Below are 20,131 nucleotides of genomic sequence, written 5' to 3' on the forward strand. Positions count from 1 at the left end.
TCAGATCTTCCTGATTTCAGGCCTAGCACTCTATCCACTGTGCCATCCAGTTGCCTCTTGAATGGAATATGATCATGGTAAGGTACAGTCTGCATTAAGGGGCAAAATGATGTAGTGTATAGAATGCTGGCCTTGGAGACAAGCGCTGGGTCTGAAGTCAAGAAGACCTGAGTTCAAATATGGCTTCAGACACTTCCTAGCTGTGTGATCCTAGGCAAGTCACTTTACCTCTGATTGCCTAACAAAATGGATTCACTGGATCCACTGGATAAGGAAATGGCAAACCAGTATTTCTGCTAAGAAAACCCCAATTGGGGTCACAGAGGGTCATACATGACAGAAACAAATGAATAACAACATCACCAAAGCTAGACTACCATATTATTATATCCCTCCATAAAATCAATAAATATCAATTATTAATAACAATAAAACTACCTACTTGAATGATTCCTCCCAAGAATGAAACAGCTGCAGCAACTCCAATCCTCTGCATCTCAAAATCAGATAAGCCCAGCACACCTGAGTTGCTGTATGTAGTGAAGTTCTGGCTGGCCTGAGGAACTAGACGCTCGACAGCATTGGCAGATATTAAAGATGTCAAAGCAAAGGTCCCTAAAAAAAAGTATCACACATCTGTTAATTATCAATTAATGGTGACATCTTAGCTTATATAACTAAAGCTGAATCCATGGTGACAAAGCAAAATGGAGCTGACAGAAAGCTGCTCTATTCTGGCTTTTAAAGCTCTTAGGCGCTTACCCAAGAAAGGGAAAAAGAGAAAGGTCTCAGGTTAGTGGTCTTGACAGGGCTGAACAATAGACAAGCACTTGGTAGAAAAGGATAGCTATAGCAGAAAGTGCATTGTCTGAAAAGTACTGATGCTTTGGTGAGGCAAGAGGGGACAGTAGAGGTCTGTCTTACCTACATTCCTGTTTCATTAAACTGTTCAACTCTTACTTGGAAACAAGGCCTCTAGGGCCTGAGCTGCACATCTCCTGATTTTTAGAATCTTTCCCTCTTTTGATTGTCTTGAAAATTAGTCTCCTTGTACATCCAAAATTGTACCAGCTCCAGTACAGAATTCTTCTGCATAATAATGATGGTAAAGATTTCTACAGCACTTTCAAAGCACTTTACAAACTATGTTGCCCCATTTGATGTCTGGTCAGGGACAGTCACTCTTTATTCTTAAAAAATTGATACATTTGTTTTGATACAGAAGACACTTCTCCATCAACACTCAAAGAAACTTTACTACCCTCTCTAAACACTAGTCAGCCTATTATTTATCATATGAAATGAGGGTTGTAATCTTAAATTTATCCTGGCATTGGACTAGAGATTTACAGTCTGTGTCAGCTTTCTTTATATTCTTATGTTACTTTGCCTACATTCCCTTCAGTAGAAGATAAGTTTCTTGAGGAGAGTGATATTTTTTTGGTCTTTATATTGCCCAGTGTACAGCACATTGGAGGTGTTTAGTTGGTTGTTGGTTGGTTGTTGTCCTTTGTCTTCAAAGAGACCCAAAATGACATCACCATGATAAAGTGAAATTTCAGTGTGTCTAACTGTGGCTGATCAAACCAATATGAGCTTGGAATGCTCTACACGGGTTGGGCACAGATAGTCCAAGTGAATATTTGGGGTGGATATCCCAAATTTGCACATCCTGTGTTTACTTTGTGCTGTCTCAATTCTGCTTTGCTCATAGAGCACAGCACCCTTTCTGAGGTGGGCATGCCATATTGAGCGGCCCTGTGGCAGTGTCTCCCATGTTACACAGTCAAATCCAAAGTTCTTGAGAAAAATCTTGAGTGTTCCTGTAACGTTTCTTCTGACCACCATGTGATCACTGCCCCATGTGAGTTCTCCATAAAGTAGTCTTTTTGGCAAGTGTACATTTTGTATTTGAATAACATGGCCAGACCATCAGAGTTGCACTCTCTAAAGCATAGTTTGAATACTTGGCAGTTCAGCTTCAGCAAGGACTTCGGTGTCTGGTACCTTATCCTGCCAGATGATCCTCAGAATCTTTCTAAGACAGTTCAAATAGAAGAGATTCAGTTTCCCGGCATGGTGCTGGTAGACTGTCCATGTTTCATAAGCATATAACAATGAAGTCAGCACAATGGCTCTGTAGGCCTTCAGTTTGGTAGTCAGTCTAATACCACTTCTCTCCCAAACTTTTCTTCACAGCCTCCCAAACCCTGAGCTAGCTCTGGCAATGCATTCATCAACCTCATTGTCAATATGCGCATCCCTGGAAAGTACATCCACAGCATTCAAAACTTCTCCATTTGTTGTAACTCATGGTTCCACATGTGGATGATGGTAGCTAATGGAGCACCTGTGTTTTCTTGGTGTTAATTATTAGGCCAAAATTAGCACAGGCAGCAGAGAATTGATCCATACTTTGTTGCACCTCAGCTTCAGAGGCTGCACTGAGTGCACAATCATCTGCAAACAGAAAATCATGCACCAACACTCCCTCTACTTTGGTCTTAGCTTTGTAGCCTTTTCAAATTGAAGAACTTGCTGCCATCAGTATGGCAGTTGACCTTGATGCCATGTTCATCCTCACTGAAAGGATTTGTCAACATGGCTGAAAACATTATGCTAAAAAAGCATGGGAGCAAGCACACAGCCCGTTTCACTCCACATACGATATTGATGAATTGTTTAGTAAATGCTCTTTAAATTGAATTATATTTAACTGAACTCCAAAAAAGAAAAAAAATTGATGGGAACAAATTCGTAACTCTGTGTTTCTATACCTAATCTCCAGCTGTTAACAGTTTCCAAAGTACCTGTGAACAATCTATAGCCTCAGTGCACCCTGAGATAATCATTAGAGAAGCAGCTAGGTGAGACGATGAAGAGAGCACTGGATATGGAGCCAAGAAGACCTGGGTTCCAATCCTGTCTCAGTCACTTACTAGCTGTGTGACCCTGTACAAGTCATTTAACCTCAGTATGCCTCAGTTTCTTCATTTATAAGATGGGATAATAACAGCACCACCTTCTGTCCAATATTCTTGTGAGGATAAAATGAAATGATACATGGAAAGCTCTTTGCAAAAAGGTTACAAGATGCTAGCTATTATTATTTTTAATGGCACTTCGCCCATGTCCACAAAATAACTTCTCTTTTTTCCTCTTCTCTTGCTTGTTTTCCTGTTCCCTTTCTAACTTTTGTATGCCTTGAGTCTATACATCACAATATGACACTCACAGAATTGCTTAGCCCTGAAGCATGATGCAATAAAAGGAAAGTTTAACTTGAAGTTAGAAGACCTAAGCTACATTCAAGGCTGGTCACTTATTAGACAGGTGGTCCTGTAATTGTCCTCTCACATTTCTTCATCTATAAGATGACAAAAACACAGTAGAGATAAAGAATTGGGCTTGGGTTCATAGTGTCCTCAGTTCTTGTTTCTAGCAGATATTGGTTATCTGACCATAAACAGGGTCCTAAAGCTCTCAGTGCACCAGAGAGACTCCTTAATACTGTAAGTTGTGTCAAGCTATTAGGAGACACTCTGCTTCTCAGAGCTAAGGCCCAGCAACCTGAACTTGGCATAACAGATATCCTTTGTGCTCACCCTCTACATCAGGCCTATACAACCTGAGACTCATGGGTCAATTGTGTCATGGCAAAGAATTTCAGATAGCTCGTAAAAAATACAGAGGAAAACATCCTTTATATGTAGAGGACATCCTCTGGTGGGCTGCAAGTAGCCCACGGGCTTGTGGTCGTGCAGGCCTGCTCTGGATGAACTGAAGGTCCTAAGCTTGGGCAAGCACCAACACGATCGGACATGTAGCCCTGCTATGAACAGACTTTTTGCCACTAGACAACCTTGCCTCACTGTTTCTGTTATGCTTCACTACTACTGCTACTGCTACACTATTTGACTCTGTCTAATCACAAATAAATAAATCAAGGTTCAGCCACACTAAAGCAGGGATTCCTCCACTGGGGCAGAGCCTTAGTACATGTGTCTAGATCCCCTTCTTACTTGCAAACTGTTTCCTTTACTTTGAAATTAAACTTTTGTTTGATTCCTGATTCCCCTGTCTCTAGTCTGCTCTGTATGACTCCAGCCACCCACAGGTTAGAAACTGATTCAGTCTGGTTGACATTAATTGGTGTCAGAAGTGGAATTAAAAACAGTCCTCACATACTGTGGCTATTACTATGTACAAAGTTCTCCTGGTTCTGCTCCTTTCACTCAGCATCAGTTCATATAGGTCCTTCCAGGCCTCTCTGCAGTCCTCCATCATTTCTTATATCACAACAGTATTCCATTATATTCATATACCATAACTTGTTCAGTCATTCCCCAATTGCTGGGCATGCTCTTGATTTCCATTTCTGGCCACCACAAAGAGAGCTGCTATAAATATTTTTGCACACATGGGACCTGTCTTGGGAGGAGGGAGTGGGGAGGGAGGGAGAAGGAAGGGGGAGAAAATTTAAGACTTATTTATGGAAGCAATTGTTGAAAACTGAAAACCAATTAATTAAAAAAAAAGAAGTGGGATTAGAAATAGAACCAGGTCATTGGACTCTCATACTAGTGAGAATAGTCTAGGGGCCACTAGAGATTTATTTCTATGGAGTCTGAGCTCACCGCCTCCTTGTCTGGTGATTCCTCTGCCCTTACCCCTGCCCTAAAACTATGACCTTGGTCAAGCTTGCCATTCTTTGTGAGGAAAACTCCAGGGCCCCTCCAGGAAGTCGATTTATTGATTCCCAGGATATTCTGGTAAGGACATCCTCTCTTAAACTACACACTTCTGTTAACTGGTCCCTCTGTGTGCCTCCACTATTTTTAAACCTCAAGCCTCTGTAACTGTGTGCCCCTGTTAAAAATCAGTAAAGTCAGGATTGTAACTGCATGCTTTGTTAAAACTATCCATGTCTGTTTTTCTCTGTCTTGTTGTTTTGTCTGTGTTTGTGCTTTTGTAAAATGTAAAATATCTGTGTCATGTTTGTGCTGTGAGCTAAATTCTGTTGCCTTGAAAGATTTAAAATGCAACCAGCAAGAAAACTTCTAAAGTCTATGGCCAAAGAGTTCAGAACACTAGGAAGATTAAGGAACTTTCATACTTGAAGCAGTTTTCCCCGTAAGCAGCACTAACTCCCACTTTAGGTTTTCTGTAGGAACAAAGTTTACAGAATATTAAAACATTTTAGCATTAGGGAGTTTGGAAATTAATCATTTTTAGTTTGCAGGGGAGAACTCCTGAGACTTTGGGGTGATTCTAGGATCTCACTCCCTTCTGAAATACTTTCGTAAGTTTTAGGCTACCACTCTCTGGAATTTGTTAAAAAGTTAACAGCAGGCTCGGGCGCGAGGCCTGCTGCGGGCTGCCTCTCGGCGCTGTCCCAGCGCGGCGGGTCGGGCTGTCAGGGGTCCCCCGGGGAGGGGGCTTGGACCCTGGGAGGCCTGAGAGGACCCCGGGGACCGGCTAGGGCAATTGGCGCTTTGGTCGGGCGGGATGACCTCTGAGGTCACCTCCCAGCTCAGAGGTTCTGCGTCACGTGCGGCGGCGGGGTCATCCGCTGGACTACTGTGGGATTTCTTTGAGTGACTTCTCCACCATGCTCCAGCAGGCTCATTATTGGGAAAACCTTATCATCCCGTCAGATCCCATCAGCCTTGGACTCCACCTCACCCCTACCCTCCGAGTCCCTGAATATGGGGAAGAGCCAGGAACCACAAAACCTCCACCTAAGGAGGTGCTTGTTTACCTTCCCTAGAGGCCCTTTTCCCCACCCTCTTTTCAGCCTTTCTTTATGAGTTGTCTCCCTACCCCACCCCCATTAGATTGTAAGCTTCTTGGGGGCAGGCACTATCTTAGCAGGAATTTAAGTGTTGATTGAATAAAAATGAGCATACCTTTTGACTTAGCAATATCACTTCTAGGGCTGTATCCCAAAGAGATCATAAAAATGGGAAAAGAGCCCACATGCACAAAAATATGTATAGCAGCTCTCTTTGTGGTGGCCAAAAACTGGAAATCTAGGGGATGCCCAACAATTGGGGAATGGCTGAACAAGTTGTGGTGTATGAATGTAATGGAATGTTATTATGCTTTATAAGAAAGAAAAGACGAACAGCGGTACTTCAGAAAAACCTGGATAGACATATAAATTGATGCTGAGTAAAATGAGCAGAACCAGGAAAACATTATACACAGTAATAGTCACAGTGTGCAAGGACTGTTTCTGACAGACTTAGTCCTTCACAGCAATACAAGTACCTAAAACATTTCCAAAGGACTCATGAGGCAAACTACCATCCACATCCAGAGAAAGAACTATGGAGTGGGAATACGGAATGAAGCAGACGATTTTCTCTTTTGTTCTGTTTTGTTTTTCTCATGGTTTCTCCCATTTATTTTAATTATTCTATGCAATATGACTAATATGAAAATGTGTTTAATGAGAATATATGTGTAGAGCCTCTAAGATTGCATTTGGAGAGGGAGGGGGAGAAAATTAAAAACTTATGGAAGTGTTTGTTGAAAATTGAAAACAAATAAATTTGGAGGAAAAAAATAAAATAAAATAAAATAAAAAGTTAACAGCAGATAGCATTTTTCCTTGAAAACTGATAGGGCAAATAAAGGAAGCAGCTAGTTTGGAGGTAATTCCCAAACCGAAGAAAGGAAAAAAAATAGTTCACTGATTTGCCCCTTATAGTCACCTCCTGTTAACCTTTCCCTTGATTCCCCCAGATTATTCCTCTCATTCTGTTAATCCCTTTCACCTCAGATCAGATTCCCAAATAAAGGTGTTGGAAAAATGTTGGGAAAAATGTTGGGAAACTTGAATTACATTCTGGTTGCAAAACTTTATTAGCTGTGTAATCTTAAGCAAGTTATATTATCTTTGTTTTCCCTAGTTTCCTAATTTGTAAAGAGAAAAATAATAATGGTACCCACCTCCCAGGGTAATTGTGAAAGCAAAATACTATAATGATTGTAAAGTATTTAATATAGTGACTGGCATATACTAAGCACTACATTATTTCTTTTTAACTGAATGTAATTGTTCCATACCTGATAATTCTAAAGTGGTTTTTTTAAAATGTCAAAGGTCATAAATAAGATTAAATATTTTATATGTAATAAGAAATGCAACTGATGTCATCTGACACCATGATTTTATATGCATTACATTGTTTATGTTATTATTGCATTTCTAAATTATATTGTGAAATCTCAGAGACCACAGTAACAGAAATGCTGTTAAAGAAAACAACTTTTTAATCTGGATGCTGCGTACATGAATTGGGTTTCTTTAAAAGGATGTAATAAAAAATAGATATTTGAAAACTGTTAAATATTTAATGAAGTATATTTTGTTATAAAGCAGATATTAAGTTTATTACAATAGTGAATTTTCATTTGAAAATCTTGGCTATTATGAATGTATATAAGGTGATTTAAAGATGTAGCTTCAACATATTAATGATGAATCAATTCTCTGGTGTTTGCTATGTGTCTGAAGTCCCAGAATTTTGGTAGTTTTTAATTTATAAGTAAAGGATAAATGAAATGTTTAACTGTTGGGGAAATATCAGGAAAGATATTCAAGCCCTAAATTGTGATTAGTGAAATTTTGTTATTTAAGGTAAAAATTTCTGGGGTTTTAATTTACTGCTTTGAGCTTTTGTTATAGGGACAGTTGCCTGAATTGTCATGAAGCCAATAGTAGAAAATGGCACATCCTGCAATCTGGAAACTCCTAAAGGTGATGTCTGTGCCTCAGAAAAGTTTTCGGGATGACTTCAGCATGGCCCAAAGTAGGATTCTCATGATTTTATTTCCCCATTGCACTTTTTCCTTTCTGAAAAGGAAATTTTCCCAGCTGGTTAATCGTGAGCCTTGCTTTCACTGCCCTGTGACTACATAATTGGCTGTCAGAGATGAATCATGCTTGGAATCAAACAAAGCTCAGGGAGTTTTTCCCCTGTTATGATATATGACATTGCTATAACTATGTCCCTCTTCTCCCCTTTATAGCAAATGTCTATCATCAAGAAGCTTTCTAAGTACAACAGCAAGTTCATTAAATAACAGAATGATATTGAAACATCTTTGAGTTACTATAATAGGATACAAGTATGAACATCTTACAATTTTGATTTGTATTTATGATCAAATTATAATTTAGTAATGATATCCTCCTAAGAGGAAAATGATTAGATAAGGTGATAAGACAAAGATGCAATAAGTTTTCTAAATAAATCAAATAATAAATTTTGAGAAAGCAACAGGATTAGACTTTATTCTCTGACAACAATACACACACACACACACACACACACACACACACACACACATATGATTGACTTCCAAATTTATCTACCATGGAAATTCAGGCTTAGAGTACTCCTTAGTATTAAGTTCTCAAAATCAGATTAAGATTTTATACATAAATTGCATGGATAATGGTAAAGAAAATGAAATTATTTTCCCATCATTAAAGTATCTGTCTGATAATTTTAAAAGGTAGAAGAGCTTATTTTGTGGTTGGACCCTCACAAATTTTTAGAAGATTCTTATATCAGGTATAGGATTTACACAAAGATAGAAACAACAAATGGTATACGAACTGAGACTCTGAAGTTTCAAAATTGGCGGACCAAATTTAAATGACAATATTAAATTACAAGTCCGAATTATCTAGAAACCTCTAGATTTGGAACGAGAAAAGCAGAGCCTTTTTGGAGCTATCCTGAGAATCAAAACTATTGTCCAAGAAGAGATATTTAGGGACCAGATAACTACATGAGACATCAGGGATCTTTGCAGGTTAAATGAATACTGAGAATGAGCTACTATGATACAAGGAGATTTGATGTTAATTAACATTGGTGACTATAGTCTCAGCTTTCGAGATTCTGTTTCTGATCTCAGACTCAAGATCCTGGTGTATGTTTAAGTTTTCTTGGTTACCTTGGTGCCATGTAAATCTTCCTTTTCAGAACCAGCCCACTGAGAGATCTCTAAGTAATCTGATCTATACCTGACAATGTAATTGTGCAATTATGGGAGCTGTGAGAAAAACTTTATTGCATCGTTTGAAGCTAGCTCTGTATAGCTGGGAAACTGGATCATTTCTATACGTTGTTCAGAGACTCTTAACTAAGGATCTATATTATGCTGACAAGAAACTCAGATCTAAAGATTGATACAAGGGGTTTTCTCACAATTGTACATCTCAAGCAACCTATATGTCTTCTCTGAACACTGACAATCAATCACTGTTTTTAAGGGCTCCTGCCAAGTCCTTCGTCTACTTCCACAGCTGCCAAACTTGTGGATATGTGCTCCTGGATCATCTGAAGAAAGCCCCTGCTCCTGACTAGATGACAGAACCCTTCAGGGACTTCAAGGTTCATCTAGTACAGACCCAGAAGCAGTCCAAGTCCAGATGAAACAGCTGTCCCAAGATTCCAGATGAGGGCTGAGGATACTGTCCTGGTTTTTTCCCTCTTCCCTTTTGTTACATGCCCAACCACCAAGGCCCTGATTCAAGCTCGTGTTGGCTTTTTCTCCCTCTACCTTCTTGCCCCTCCTTCCGCTCACAAGCCAACAATGACTAGATAAGACCTATTCAACTGAACTTCTTGTTTTAACCCAGCTTGCCTTGCATTGGCATCTTGGCTTATACCTCCCTCTTTTTTATTGGCTGGAAAGGTTGGAGTTCTTTCAGACTCCCACCTTTTGGCCAAAAGGGGGAAATGTCAAGATACTGAGAGATATCATGTTTTCCAGAGCTAAAACTCAGCAAACAAGCTGCACTCTGAGCTTGACATAACAACAATCTTTTGTTCTCACTCTCTGGATGAACTGATGGGTCCCTGAGCTCAGGCAATCACCTACAGGACCAGACATGGAGCCCTGCTATGAACAGACTTTTGTCCCGAGACAACTTTGCCTCACTGTTGCTGCTAAGCCTCACTACTGTTGCTACACTACACTGTTTGCCTCTTTGTCTAGCCACAAATATATAGATCAACGTTCAATCACACTAAAGCAGGTTACCCCACTAGGCAAGGGGTGCCAGCACATGTGTCTACATCCCCTCCTTGACGGCAAGCCTTTTCCCTCCTTATGAAATTAAACTTCTTTTTGATTCCTGATTCTCCTGTCTCTAGCCTGCTCTGTCTGGTTCCAGCATCCACAGGTTAGAGACTAGTTCAGTTGACATATGTGTATATGTGTGTGTGTGTGTGTGTGTGTGTGTGTGTGTGTGTGTGTGTGTGTGTGTGTGTGTGTGTGTATGAGAGAGAGTGAGAGAGAGAGAGACAGAGACAGAGAGAGGCAAGAGAGCAGAGAGAAAGTGGGAGAGAGGAGAAAAGAAAGAGGGAAAGGGGATAAAGAGAGAGGAAGAAAGGAGAAAGGGAAGGAGGGAGAAGAAGAAAGGGTGGGAAAGAATGAAAAGGAGAGGGAGACGGAGATTCCTATTGTATTCTAATAAGCATAGCTTAGTATTACAGGGCAACATGGCATAATGAATAGAAAGCTGGCCTTGGAGCCAGGAAGACCTGGCTACTAGTTCTCTTTCTAATCACTTCACTTCTTAGGTAGATCTTTAAGACAATAGGTCACAGAATAAATTGATGTGATTGATGAGTTTCCTCATCCAGCCATTCCCTAATCAATTAAATCAGAGGTCTGGCACCTATTCTTTCTCTCTATTAACACTAGTGGAGCACAGGAATAAAAAGTTAATAAGATCACAGATATAAAACTAGAAAGGAACTGAGAGGCCAAGGAACCACCCCATTTTATAGATCAGGAAACTGAGCCATAGGGAATTTGTGACCTGGCTGGTTACACAGTAAAAGAGCCAGGATTTCAACTCTGTTCTTCTAACTCCAAATTCAGCAAGCTTTCTTCTGCAGCACCAAGCACACGAAGCTGACTAATCTTAATTAGCATTCCTCAGAGTCATCACCTATTTCATCCCTCCTCAAAATCTTAAATGGAGCCAAATCTTACTAGCTTCAGTGAATACCCCACATTAATCATCATTTATCAGTTTGTCTTTCCCTCTTCTTCAACAACCAATACACCTCCAGAATCCCCAAATTTCTTAAACCCAAGTTCCCTTCCCTAGTTCTCATGTGACACTGAAATCAGGATCAAATTTCCTGTGTGCCATGAAGAATAACCAACCCATTTCACCATTCTCATAATGAGGTCATTATCAGAAAGGAAATCAGAAGGGAATCAGAAAGGAAATCAGAAAGGAAAACAAAAACACATCTTGGGGCAAGATAATTAGAGCAAATTGCGCTTTCTGTATTTCTGCTGAAGAGTTGTTTTTTAGATAAAACATCATCTGTTTGTCAAAGTTGTACCACCATCAGGCAGAATCTCACTTAGAGAATTATATAAGATATCTGCCCTTAAAATGGGGGCAAAATGACAGCTATAGTGACCTTTTCTTTCATGAAAATAGTTTTTATTTGTTAAAAGGAAAGTGGAGGGGCAGAAGGGACAGTGTTGTTGCTGAAATAAAACATTATATGGAAATGAAATGCTTCATAAACAAAAAGCTTGGCAGTCTTTACTCCAAGGACTCCAGTTGTTTCTCTAAATAAAGATCATGCCTGGGTCAAAAAATAATTAAACCATATCAGTTTGTGTAATTACTCTGATATATACATAAATACCGATAAAATACATAGTACCATGTGGAGAAAGCTGCTGATGTGACTAATTTACTCTAAATAACCTTAAAGATTTGCATCAGACCAAGCCAAGAAATGAGAAGGTCCAGCTGACTCTTTGTCCTTCAGTGGAGCACACATGATGAAATAAAATGCCTTCAGCTAAGAACTGAGAAAGAGTTGCAGAATGTGTGTTTTCTTGGTATGCAGATGATATGTATTTTAGAATACACAGTACTTACATAGTAGAAAACAAGGTATCTATGAAGTGCTTAAAGATATTTGCTAACTACAGACATACATGTTATTTTGAGATCATGTAGCCAGTCAAAAGTCTGCCATAGAGCCTTAAGGAAACAAAACTATGTAAATATGTATTTAGGCCCTTATCAAAATATAAATTTTTGACCTCCTAAAGCAAATCCATTATGGCCTATTGTGTGAATTCATTCTGCCTTTTCTATCAAAGGTTCTACAGGAAAAAAGTTTTCCAGTTAATCTTTGAATCAAATCTGATCTCTTTTCTTCCTCCTGTCTTTTAAAATGTAAAGAGAATTTGCTAGTAGGCAAGGGGGGAAATATTTAATGGTTAAGGGTCTGAGGATTCTCAGCTCATTCATTAGAAGAGTTTTGTTGCATTTGTTTAACAGAAAAGAAAATCGCATGATCTCAAGTTCTTATCACCTTTGGCTTTTACAGGGCAAGAGCACCTAGGAGAATGTACACCCTAAATAATTTTATGAGGTTATTTTATTTCAGCTTCAACATGATGCAAATTTATGTACCACCAGGTACAAGAGACTCTCTGCAGAAACATAATTGAAATATGAAATGATGTAAAACACACATACCAATGGGACAATTGAGAAAATTATCTGGATAATTGGAAAATAAAACGCTTTTTCATAATAATCTATTTCAGGAAAGACTGTCTTTTCTGGAGTTCTCCACTTCTCTTCAATATCCAGATACACAAAGGCAGAATTACTTTAGAAATTACAAGCTACAATACTTATTTAAAAGAGGAAAAGATTCATTAATAGTAGCTAGGATTTATATAATGCTTTCATTTTTCAAAGTTCTTATTCTCTCCTTTCTCATCCTATTCCCATAATCTCTCTTTAGACAGATGAACTGATAGATGGACACATATGTGTGTGTGTATATATATATATATATATATATATATGTAACAGAGAGTATTACATCCATTAGCTAGCATTTACACAGTACTTTGGGTTTTGCAAAGTGCTTTACAAATATTATCCATATTTTTCTTCACAACAACTATAGAATGTAGTTACTATTATTATCCCCAGGGAGAGGAAACTGAGGCAAAGAAAGGTTAAGTGACTTACTTAGAGTCAAATAGCTAGTAAGCATCCGAGGCTGATTTGAGTTCAGGTCTTCCTGAATCCAAGTCCTGTGCTCTATCCACTGCATTACAGAGATGACTGTCTACCGCTAACAAAAGTACTTAGTATTTAGAAGTCACAAATAGTTTAGAAACCTGACTTCTATTTTTCAAATAATTGAGTCCCTTTCATTACTTAGCCACAAGACATAAGTACACATAAATCCTTACCTGTTGCAACATGGCGCCCCATTCCAAAGATGGCATAAATAATGGCTGGAAACAGAGAGCCATATAAACCAAACACCGGATGGACAGAAGAGAGAATAGCAAAGGCCAACCCTGTAAATAAGATCAATGGTAATTAATTATGAGCAAATTATTCCCAAGACATGGTCCATAAAAACAATGGAAAAAAACTTTAGTTTTATTTGATTTAAAATCCAACACATCACCATAATTAATTATCAGCCTCATTTAAAGCACAAGGTATATAGCCTATTTAGTATCTACCATCAAGAGTTGCATTTATGCTGAGATATATAAACCTCTGCAGCAAAGAACAACTTTTAAGATCTATACATTATCCACCTTTTACACTTCAATCCCCAAAACCTACTATGTGCCAGGTACTATGATAACATATGGTGATACAGAGATAAAAAGGAAACAGATTACACCATAAAGGGGTGACCTTCCATTGAAAACAACATATACTTGTATAAATAAATACACAACATATGCCAAGTAGTCTCAATGGGGATCTAGTTTCTTGGAGTATTGGGAAAAACTTCATGTAGGAGTAGGTTCTTCAGCTGAGCACTGAAGGAAGTCAGATCCCCTAAGAGGCAAAGACGAAGAAAAATTCATTTCCAAAGAGCCTGTACAAATATAAATTGCTCTGGATGACTTACTTGTCTGCCAACAGTCAATAAGTATTTATTAATTATTTACTATGTGTCAAGCACTGTACTATGTATCAGGGAAGGATACATAAGCGCACTTATAAAACATAAACATAATTTAACTTAGAAATAATTTGTATTTATGTAACATTTGTACCTTTCCTAATTACTTTAATGTGCACTTTTTTATTCCTATGGCATAGATGAGGGGTAAATATAATTATCACCCATTTGAAAATGAAGGCAACATAGACCCGGAGGGGTGAACAGTGTAAGGCAATCTGTAAAAGAAATCCAGATATCCTCATTGGGGGTTGTGCCATCTTCTATTATGGCACACTGGCTTCTGAAGTGCTATGATCAAGATCTAATGTATGAGCTAAAGAATCATCTCATTTGAAGAATAAACACAAAGTAAGTCATGAATCTGCTAACTTCTCTTCCAAATGGAAGACATAGTTACATAACCCAATACAGTACAACATTAGCTTCTTGAGGGCAAAGACTGTTTTTCATTTTGTTTTATATCTCCAGTATGAATAGCGTCTTCTATCTAGTAGGCACTTAATAAATGTCTGTTGAATCAATTTTAGATATTGAATATAAATGAGAAAACTAACATACAGACATATGATGACCATGTCTACATGACTGGAGTTAGAATAAATACAATCAAAAACATTTTCACTGTAATTCTTTAATATCATCCCACGGACAATAAGTATAAGTACTTAAAAAAATGCCATATAGATAGAGTATGGAAAATCTTTTGATTATAACCAATGAAGTCAATTCTCTGATAGTCATTTTAGACATCTTAAAGAACTTGTCCAAAGTAATTAATAAAGTTATTGATAGAGACTGCACTTAAAATAAACAATTCCTGTACTTTAGACATAGCACAGGGTCTTAAACAGTGAAATCACAATTTTTTGGTCTCAATTTTGAATACTTTTTAAAAAGAATTTTAACTTCCCCAATCTAAAACTTAATTCTAAGAATACATTTTGTCTGGCATAAAGCCATCCACTGCAGAGTTACTTCAGATCTTCATCATGATTTGGAAGTGACACTGGATTTTCAAAGATGGTGCCAGGAGAGTCCACATACTGGCAGGTCCTCACAAACTGAAAAAGTTTGCATAGATTAATTGTGAATGTTATCATCAAAAAAGTTGAGAAATAGATGATGAATTGGGCCTTTTTCAGGTTCGGATAATCATGAAGATAGACTATGAAGTAAAACAGGAGTTACGAAATACATTAGTGAATGGAGGGCCTCTAATCACAAAACTACAGCTTTTTAAGTAGTAATTTAGTTATTATTATCATCATTATTATTATTATATGTAGTGAAGCATGTGCGTGTATAGCTAAAGATAGCTATAGGTAACAGATTCTGATTTATACCATCAATGATCAACATTCTCTACTCTTGAAAACAAGAACTAGATAAGTTTTTGCTAGTTTTTTTCCTGAAAAATATTTTTAACCCTAAATTTTCAGTTCTGACCCTACCTCCTGGATGACTGAGCATGTTATGCTATGAAAAATTATATATTTTTCATGAAAAATCATAAAAAACCCATATATCTACCTAGAAAAATAGGTAAGAAATGGGCTAATGGATGAATAAGGGCAGAGTCCTGCCTGCAGGACTGAAACTAGGCTAGGACAGAAGCACCATAATACCTCTGTCTCACGTTCTCCAGTAAAAGGTTTAGTGAGGGAAGGGAGACTATGATCTCCTGAGACACCCATTGAATGGCTCTGTTAGGAAGCTTTTTCTGTCATCAGGGCAAACTTTGTCTCTCTTAAAATGTTAAAACACTAACAGAAATGAGAGCTATGATTTCTGTAGGTAGTGTTTTTATGAAGACTTCAGAGGCTAATGAGTCCAAGTCTACCCTCAGTTTATTGATAAGGAAGTTGAGGCAGAAGAGATAAGTTAGGTGATTTCTTCATGGTCATACAGCTGGTAAATGTCTGGGGCATGATTTGAACCCAGACCCCCAACTCCAAGTCTAACGCTCTATACACCATACCATGCTGCTTCTGTCACAGACCATCTTTTCCCAAACAGAGCTAAACCCTGAAGCTTAAGATTAAGTCTGATGACGCTCCAATGACTGAGCTATTTAGACAAAATTTTCTTTATTCTACACTAAGCTTCAATTACTTACAGAGCTATACACTGATTAGTATGGATAATGAATCTTGTAAAGTGGTTTCATTATTAAAATTCACACTGTATATTTCCATTGGGCTGGAATCAATTACCGTATTTTGCATAATTATTACTTCAAATTGTATGAATTTCAATACATGTGACCATGTCACAAGATTCATTATTTGTACAAATCAGGACCTTGCTGTTTAATACTTTACAATTTACTAAGTGTTTTTCTAATTATACTATGAAGTAGATAATACAATCATAATATCATATCATCATCACCACTGTAACTGACATTTATTACATGATGCATTCAGGTTTTCAAAGCTCTTAACATATATTATCTCATTTGTTCCTCACTAAAATCCTATGAATTAAGTACCATGGATTGCTTTTTTAAATTTTTTTTATTAAGAAACTGAGTCTGAGAGATGAAGCATTGTACAACGGAAAGAATGCTGAACTTTGAGTCACCTGATCTGAATCTCAACTTTGTTGCTTGCTAACTGTGTGACCTACAGCAGGTCAATTAACCTCTCAGGGTCTGAATTCATCAACTATAAAAAGAGGGGATGGAAGAGATGACTGATTACTTTCCTTCTGGACCTTACATTATAATCTTACGTTGCCTAGGATCATTTAACTATAAAGTCTAAGAGTTACATCATTAGATCTTCCATTTTACCAATGAAGATCTAAAGTTGTAAAAAAGATTATGACTAGGACTTTTGACCTTCAGTCTTCTAATTTCAAGACCAGAGTTCTCTTTACAATCAATCAATTAAGCATTTATTAAGCAACTACTATTAAAAAGACACCATTCTATGTTGTTGCTCCATCGTTTCAGGTATGTCTGACTCTTTGTGACCCCATTTCAAGATTTTCTTGGCAAAGATACTAGAATGGTTTGCCATTTCCTTCTCCAGCTTATTTTATAGATGAGGAAACTGAGATAAACAGGGTTAAGTGACTTGTCCAGGGTCACAGAAGTAGCAAGTGTCTGAGCCCAGATTTTAACACAAGACTAGGTAGGAGTCTTTCTGACTCCAGGCCAGGTACTCTATCCACTGAGCCACCAAGCTGCCCACGCTGTTCTATATGCTACTTAAATTCTAAGGTTCATAGACAATCAAATTATTTTCCCTAGATAAAGTACCCCTATCCAATTAAAAGAAATGCTGGTGAGACATGCACTGAACCTAAAGAAGATCTGGAAATTTTGTACAATGCAAAGCATTATCACTTAAATAAATTCCACAAGATTCCATCAAGAACTAGAGACCACAACACCTTTTCCTTGACCTCACATTGAATGGATACAGAACTTTCAGTCTCAGCAGTGGTATTATTCACACCCCATGGAAATCCTGGCTCTGGGCTGCAGTAGGCTTGAACAATGGACAACAGAAGCATTGTCCCAGGCTCATAGCTTACTCAAAAAAGTGACATTCTCCTACAAGAAGTTAGATATGCAAAAGTAACTCCCTGAAAGGAAAAGCCTCATCTCTCTGCCCATTTCATACTTCTGTTCACACTATAAACTCTGCAACGTTTTTCTTTGAGGGAAAAAAACCTTTAAAAAAAAAACCTTCAGTGGAAATACCAATTACTTAGACCCAGCCAAATAGATTCCCTTGTCATTTATGGATTAGAGGTAGGTGCACTGCCTATTGATGATAAACTATACTGTGCACTACATTTTAAAAAAATTACAAGTACAACTCTGTCATTGGGATCTGAAATGCAGATCAGTATAATCAATCACGAATATCTGTTACAGAATTCTATTAAGTAATCTAGGGGGAGGGCAAAATCAACACCCCCAAACAATGTGAGATCAAAATCTCTAGAAAGAGCAACTAAGGATTAAAAACAAACTGTACATTAGGCCAAATTAAAAGAGCAATTTTTCAATGGAGAAGAGAGAAAAGGAAGAGAAAAACAAAGAAGAGAAAAAAGGCAGAGGAGAAGAGGAAAGATGGGGGAGGAGAAGGAAAAGGAGAGGAAGAGAGAGCAGTAAAAGGAGGAGGGGGATGAAAAAGGAGAAGAAGGAGAGCCAGGATAGGGAGGAAGAGGAGTCAGGGGGAACAAAACCAGGAATTATTTAGATATCTGATTATCTACCATGACCAGAAAAGAATTGATGATACTGGTTATGTCACTCTGGTAAAACTGACATTGCTGTAAAAGAATAATGCCTGGGAAACTATTTTTGAAAGAATCAATTCTTGAATGAATACATGGATGAATAATAATAGCTACCACTTATATGGCAACTTAAGGTTTATAAAATGTTTACATAATTTGATGAATGAATGAATGAATGAATGAATGAATGAATGAAAAATCTTCTAATATGTGCCAAGCACTGTGGTAAACACTAGTTATACAAACAGAAAAATCTAGACAAGCTCTCTTCTCAAACAGCTCATTCTAACAGGAGAAGACAAGACATAAGAACATTCATCTGCAGGCACAGCGAAAGACCCAGGAGTCCTTAGGGTTCAGCAATGAGACAGATGACAAAGCCTAAAGATCCTTGAGTTGTCTAAGTAGGTCAGATGACAGTGTCAATGAACACAAGGCATGGTAACAGGGCAGAGGTAGAGGCAGAACACATAGCTGGGTGGTGTAATGGACAGCCATATTGGACCTGAAATTGGGAAGACTTGAGGTCAAATCTTGCCTCAGATACAGACTAGTTGTGTGATCCTGGGCAAGTCACTTAACTTTTTCCAGCCTTAATTTCTCCAAGGGTATGATTGGGATAATAATGATAATTATAATATTATTGTAAGAATAAAAGTGAGGCAACAAATGTAAAGGGTTTCCAAAAATGAATGCTAGCTATTAGGATAAATCCTGGAGAAGGTCAGGAGGCAGTGGAAGGGGCAGATGGTAAGGACTGGTGGCCCTGCATCTTACTCCATTATCTTTGCCAAGAAAACTCCAAATACAGTCAAGAAGAGTCAGAATGAAACAACTGAACAACAACATATTACATAAATAGCAGTGCACCAGATTAAATTAAGAATGCAAAAAACATTTGCATAAGTTGTCTGTAGTTCTGTTGTATGGTAAACTTCATGCAACTGGAACTCGGAATCATTGATTTTGTAGTAGCAAAAGGACCCAAATCCATATATCTAAGTCTCAATTAACAAAACCCGATACTCTTTAGCTAATTGAGCTCAACAGACCAACTCTTCCACTAGAATCCCTTTATTCTAGAATTTATTTGCATAAAGAGAACTGACTCTAGAATCAGATAATCTGATTCAAATTCTGCTCCTGATCCTTATTACATAACAAGTCATTTAACACCCTGAGTTCCATTTCCTCATCCATACAATGAAGGGCCTTGCTCAGACAGTTTGAGGCCCGTTCCAGCTGTAAATCTTTAATCTTATGATGCTTTGATATAGTTTTCCCTGTTCTTCTGTCTCAGTTTTTATTACAGCCTACCTAGGGAGCAGGGGAGGCTCCTTAAAACTACATTCTGAACATTAACACAACAGCCTTAAATAAATATTAAATTATATTATAACTTTCCATCTTGACTTTGAAAATCTTTAAAATCTCCAGTCTTGAATTTTCTATTCAAATTGCTGACAAATTCTATGTCAGAGCCCCTCATACTGACTAGAGGCTAGTAGATTACATGGTAATCTGTTTGCCTCGGTTTCCTCTTCTGTAAAATGAACTGGAGAAGGAAATGCCAAACCACTCCAATATCTTTGTAAGACTATCCCAAATGGGATCATGAAGAGTCAGACATGACTGAAATGACCGAACAAAATACTAACTAGAGAGTTAATCTCTTAAACCTGGTGGGCCTCATATTTTTTACCATAAAATGAGGAGGTTGAACTAGATAGTCTCTGGTCTAGCTCTAAACCTATAATCCTATTATCCTATGACCCCTTTGGAAGGAAATGAACTTGGGGTTGCTAGAGACACAAGAATGTTGACAATATAGTGAACATAGATGTTCT

General features: G+C 37.9%; 1 protein-coding gene across 9 annotated transcripts in view; it reads right to left on the reverse strand.

Moving 5' to 3' along the window:
• The window catches only part of SLC26A7 (solute carrier family 26 member 7), a 208,851-nt gene that overhangs the window by 160,003 nt on the left and 28,717 nt on the right, over positions 1 to 20,131 (reverse strand). For all 9 annotated transcript variants that reach the window (XM_072603588.1, XM_072603587.1, XM_072603586.1 and 6 more), the window contains exons 2-3: positions 13,288 to 13,398; positions 443 to 615 (exon numbers count right to left, since the gene is read on the reverse strand). In XM_072603588.1, the coding sequence (XP_072459689.1) occupies positions 443 to 615; positions 13,288 to 13,398 (284 nt within the window). The remainder of the gene's footprint in view (positions 1 to 442; positions 616 to 13,287; positions 13,399 to 20,131) is intronic.

Source organism: Notamacropus eugenii, chromosome 4 (genome assembly GCF_028372415.1).
Source record: "Notamacropus eugenii isolate mMacEug1 chromosome 4, mMacEug1.pri_v2, whole genome shotgun sequence".
Lineage (NCBI taxonomy): Eukaryota > Metazoa > Chordata > Mammalia > Diprotodontia > Macropodidae > Notamacropus > Notamacropus eugenii.